The sequence below is a fragment of the Phoenix dactylifera genome, chromosome 2 (assembly GCF_051530095.1).
Source record: "Phoenix dactylifera cultivar Ajwa chromosome 2, Ajwa_hap1_PhDact_Kaust_v1.1, whole genome shotgun sequence".
Classification (NCBI taxonomy): Eukaryota; Viridiplantae; Streptophyta; class Magnoliopsida; order Arecales; family Arecaceae; genus Phoenix; species Phoenix dactylifera.
Genome location: NC_143191.1, coordinates 34,971,875 through 34,977,569, shown reverse-complemented (window position 1 = coordinate 34,977,569; position 5,695 = coordinate 34,971,875). Strand labels below are relative to the sequence as shown.

At 42.2% G+C, this 5,695-nt stretch overlaps 1 protein-coding gene across 1 annotated transcript; it reads right to left on the bottom strand.

Annotated features, from left to right (window-relative positions):
- Positions 1–228: 228 nt before the first annotated feature.
- LOC103701684 (uncharacterized) lies at positions 229–2,023 on the bottom strand. The gene has a single exon (XM_008783848.5). It carries the CDS (start codon positions 1,733–1,735, stop codon positions 746–748), a length of 990 nt encoding a protein of 329 aa, XP_008782070.1. The 5' UTR covers positions 1,736–2,023; the 3' UTR covers positions 229–745.
- Positions 2,024–5,695: the final 3,672 nt, after the last annotated feature.

Sequence of the window (5,695 nt, the reverse complement as noted above, 5' to 3'; positions counted from 1 at the left end):
AAAAAGATAGAAATGAACGTGCTGATGGAATAGTTTGTAAATAATACTAATGAAATGATAAATGTAATGTTTGTAGAACTTTTTTTTTTTGTTCTTAATTTTTGCTAGTTCCGTGTAAAAGGCTACTTCCAGCTTGATTTTAGTGCACTTCCTGAAATGATCATATCATTCTGAAGTAAGTTCAGAAGTTGATTAATTGAGATGCAAATCCCATGTGTATCACAATCATTCTGTCAATAAAACACAAACTCTTATAACTAACATGCTCACAAATAATGTAGTTTATGGTGTCTTCCATGTTACACAGGAAGAGAGGGACGGAGCAAGCACCGTAACTCATACAATCCACAACGTCTGAAACTAGAAGAAGATCAATGAACCATGATCGAGTCAAGCCAGTCATGGACATGCTCACAAATAACATAGTTTATGGTGTCTTCCATGTTACCCAGGAACAGCAACCACCGTAACTCATACAATCCACAAAGTCTGAAACTAGGAGAAGATGAAGGGGGATAACACACACACCGAAGTAGTTTTACCATGACCTAGTCAAGCCAGTCATGGTAGTTCTTTATCAACATGCTCACATATAATATAGTTTATGGTGTCTTCCATGTTACACAGAAAAGGAGGGGTGGAGGAAGTACCGTAACTCATACAATCTAGAACGTCTGAAACTAGGAGAAGATGAAGGGGGATGACACACACCGAAGTAGTTTCGACCATAACCTAGTCAAGCCGGTCATGGAAGTTCTTTATTGACGGGAGCATCAGCAGTAGACAAAATAGTATACGCATAGTCTCCGGCCATTCCAATCGTCACTTCTCCATGGTCCCTCTTGCACTCATCGTAGAGCACCGTGATCGTCGACAAAGTGAACAACGTCAAGGCCGTGAGCAGAGCGGCATAAACAAATCCTGCCGCCGCTTGAGCTGCTGTAGACAGAGGACAGGAAGCTACAGCCATTATGCGAGCTTTACCGATCGCATATTCAAGTACAGAACAGAGAAGGATGATCGAAATCGCTTGCTTCTTCTTCCCTTTGATGAGCTCCACGGCACGCCCGATTGCGCCCACTCCGTAGCAACCTTCCTCCGCTACCGAGATCACTGCGCTTAATGACAACACCGTTGCTAAATATGGAAAAAATACCAGTGCCAAGAGAACTACGAAAAGACCCAAGATAACCAAAGCAATTGAAAGCTGCGACATGAATACTGAAACCACCACCAAGGTCAGTAGTATAAGAAGATAGCCCAGGTTCAACAAGGCAGCATAGACTTGGGTGATCATAGGCCCTTTCAGTCCCCGTTTAACCTTTAAGAACAGCTCTTTCTGTGTTAAGAGCTCCCCGGAGTACGTTGTGGTGATGGCATGAATCATTGTGATCTGCAGCAGGGATTGGATGAAGAAGGCGACTATGAAGAAGATGACTCCTTCGGCAGCCAGCTCTTTCCCGTCCTTTTGGATGGCGGCAAGGAGGTTTGAGAACTCCGGGCTCCCTGGCTTGTAATTGCTTAAGGAGGTGGACTTGAGAAACAAATCCACGAGGAGAGGGCGGAAGGCGAGGTACCTGCCCAGGACGAGGAGGAAGGTGGAGAGGATGGAGATGAGGAGGATGGGAAGGATAAGCCTCACGTTTTTGGTGGATAGGGTGAGGGCCTCCCGTAGGATTTTGCAGGTGCCAATAGGCTTTGGAGGGTTGGCCATGGCCATGGGGGTGAAGCCCATCTGTGCTATGAACTATTTGCTGTTGGGAGATAACTCTGCTCTTGCTGTGGGTTAACCAAAGATTTGCAGGGAGGTTATTTTTATGGTCACCAGCGACTTCCTGCTGCATGGAGGATGCCGGGAATTAAAATGCGGGCTACTTGTTCCCACTTGTTGACCAGGTGGTTCCTAAGGAACCGCGTTTGATCAAATATTGAAAATTCAAAAAATTGAATTCAAGAATTCAAAAGTCAAATTCTAAAATTCAAAAGGATAAGGTTCTTCTTTTTGTTTTTTTGTGGCTTGCCATCCTCAAAAGACTGGACATGAGGGACCTTATCCATAAAAAGATGGGTAGGTAGGTATCTTGGTGGGTGACCACCCCATGATGAACGGGTGGTTCTATATACACCCCCCCTATTGCTCAGGACACCCCCCAAAAATTAAAAAAAAATTAAATACTCTCTACACCCCCCCATTTGCTAAGGACACCCCTAAAAAATTAAAAATTCCTAAATTACCCCCCACCCTCCCCACCCCCTCACCTAAATTGCTCTCTACACCCCCAAACCCCCCCCCCCACCCCGCTCTTCCCCTCCGAAACACCTCGCCAACGCCCAAAACCCCCCCGTTCCCCCTTCTCCCTCTCGTCGCCGGCATTCTCCCGATCTCCGACCACCTCGCCGGCTTCTCCCGGAACCACCTCGCCGGCTTCTCCCGAAATTTTTTTTTTCACGGTTCGTGCTCCGTTCGGCACTGGATCGCCGAACAAAAGGCTTCTGTTCGGCTGAACAGTGCCGGACAGAAGCCTTCTGTTCGGCACTGTGCAGCCGAACAGATCTGTTCGGTTGAGGGTTGCCGAACAGAAGGCTTCTATTCGGCACTGTTCAGCCGAACAGAAGGCTTCTGTTCGGCACTGTTCAGCCGAACAGAAGCCTTTTGTTCGGCGATCCAGTGCCGAACGGAGCACGAACCGGGAAAAAAAAAATTTCGAAACAAGGTGGAACACGTACCTTTGCGGCCGATTCTTCGTCCCAAATCACTAGTTGCTTGTCCATGCTTCGAATGGGGCTTAAATCTCCTTCAAAGATCGCCTAAACGATGTAAATGGATCGAGGGATTTAAGGGGGGTTTGAGGGGGGGTTTTTTTTTTCTTTTCAAAATGAAACGGAGGAGGAGGAAGGGGGGGTGTACTGAGAAAATTTCAAGGGCAATATGGTAATTACACTAAAGGTTAGTTTGGGTATTTTTTTTTTGGTTTTTGGGGGGTGTCCTGAGCAATAGGGGGGGTGTATATAGAACTACCCATGATGAACCCATGGCATCTATAAATCATTACTTGCTTCTATGCTATTTATATGTTATAAGGATCTGTGCAAACATATGTTTAGTCCCATATCGATTATTTATGAAAAATTTTAGATATTTATACAGGACTAAAAAACTCAAAAAATATCTTTTAGCTAGTTTTTTTTATAAGATCTTTCACCTCTCAGAAGCTCTGAGAGGGTTATGAACCAACTCATCCACTTTTGGAAGGTATCTTTCTTTGGAAATAGTTGCAGTAACCTATCTTATTACTCATTGTTGCCTTCATTTGGTGCTGATTGAAGGAAAGAAATGCTCGTATTTCTTCAAATCGGCGCTCCTCTTGCTTATCTACCTGTAAAACCTAGAAAATAAGGCTTGGTCTCCCATCCTTCTATCCATCCTACCAAAGAACGTCGGCCACTATTGATGTCGTTGTTGTGGCCAAACGCCGCCAGAAGCCAGGTAAGAACCTGATAATCTTTGGATAACTCTTCTCTTCCTCTTTCATGATCTTTAGAAGCTTGATTTCGGCCAATAAACGCTGAATTTTTGACGAAAAAGAGCGATACTCTGTTTCCCCTATTTTGATCAATCAACCCTTGTTTCTTCTCGATTCCGGTTGTTCCCACCACCGATGTTCGTTGCGAAGGTCTACCTCTGGTCCCTCATGATGGCTGGAAGCTGTAGCAGGAGCTCTAGACAACGGGATGCATTAGATCCATGGTATAAGGGGTTGAAACCCCTATTTTTTATGCTTTTTGGTGCTATTGGCCGCCAGTCGCCGCCAACCGCCTGTTGGTCGGCCATGGGTCTATGACCTTGGGCACCAATCGCTACCACCCTCTTCCTTCCTCTTCCTTAGTTAAAAAGAGAGAGGCTTGCTTTCTCTTCTTTTCCCTCTCTTTCCCATCCTTTCTCTCTCTTATTTCTCTCTCCACTAGACTTTCTTTCCCTACTCTCTTTCTCTATGGTAGTTGGATCCAGTAAGGACTCTTCACAATAGTTTTGGATCATCCTAGTGAATGGCCCTAATCTAGAGTCGTCGGGCAACGTGCCAGCTCCTACCCTAGCCCTTAAACATCGTTAGATTTAGCTATTCCTGATTTTTATTGAACCATCTGTATCCTAATCCAAATATAATCAGTTGAGTTTCATCTTAATCGGACCGACTGGGATGCCGGGCACTTCTACTTGGTCAACCCTATGAGGATGTTGAAATTTAGGGTTTCAATTTTTAAAATAATTATGATGAAATTTTAATGAAAAATATAACTTTTGAATATTAGGCTTCAAGAGAAATTTTCAGAATTGATTGGATCTATTAGTTGGATTGCGCTTGCAAGGTAACTCTTTTTCTAAATCTATCGGCAAATTATAAATATTTTTTGAATCGAATTACTCATAATTTATAAACTTTATGCATAATATTTTATTATTATATATGCTTTTTTTGGAATATGTATAATTCTTGATCGAACGTATAAGTTTCAATATGGATTATGTTCAATTAATTTCAATATCGTATGATTTATGTAACTTATGGTTTGGAACACTGAATATACTTTAAGAAAAAGAATTTTGCTTCGAAATAGATTTGGTCTTGCAACTCGGCTATGTATCAATATCCCATCAGTGAAAGTTATGCGCTAGTATATCGACACTCTGCTAGTGGAAGTTATGCGCTGGCATATCGACACCTTGCTAATGAGAGTTATATGTTGGCATGTCGATACCCAGCCAGTAGGAATTATATATTGGCATACCGACACCTGCCACTTAAGGTTATACATTGGCCTATCGACACCTTGCTAATGGGAGTTATATATTGGCATATCGACACCCAGCCAGTAAAGATTATATATTGGCATATCGACACCCTATCAGTTGAGGTTATACATTAGCCTATCGATATCCGGCTAGTGGAGGTTATAAGTTGGTACTTTGATGAGCTCATATTCTGGCCCAGCCACAGGGCATAAATATGGTCATAGTTTATAGATGTCGAGATGAATTTGATATTTTGAAAGAAATTGATTTATGAACAAGATTTGAAATTTACAATGACCGGATAGTGTATCGACTTGGTTTTGAATTCAATATATTTTGAACACTTAATTTCAGCATATTATTTTTAGTATTTTATTGCTTGATTTATCTAGCTAAAGTATTCATTATTTACTAGGCTGTCTAGCTCATCATTCCATATCTTACTGCTTTTACAGATTATAAGAACCAAGATGACACGGGGTTATGATCGAGAGAGTGGCTAAAGGCAAAATTTGATATATTTATATTTAGATTAGGATTTGATGAGAGTTTGATGAAAAATCTTTTGAATAGTGTTATTGTCGTGAGACATTAAAATTGGTTTGAACATTGATTATTTAAATTTATTTCGCTGCTTGTTTAATTACTATATCGTGATGAGATGTCTTACATGCTGATAAAGAGAATTTTTTATGAGTATGCGACCGCTGTTGTGACTCCTGACTTGCGATCTCGGGTTTGGGCATTGGGCATTGGGCATTGGGCATGACACTATCATTCAGTATGGAACAGGATCTAAGGCATCTTGACAGCGACCGCCTCCTCTAATTAGCTTCTCGGTGGTTCCTTTTTCGATTCTCAACTGGGGTCTATTCTTTGGGAGCTGTTTCTTAATCGGGCTCC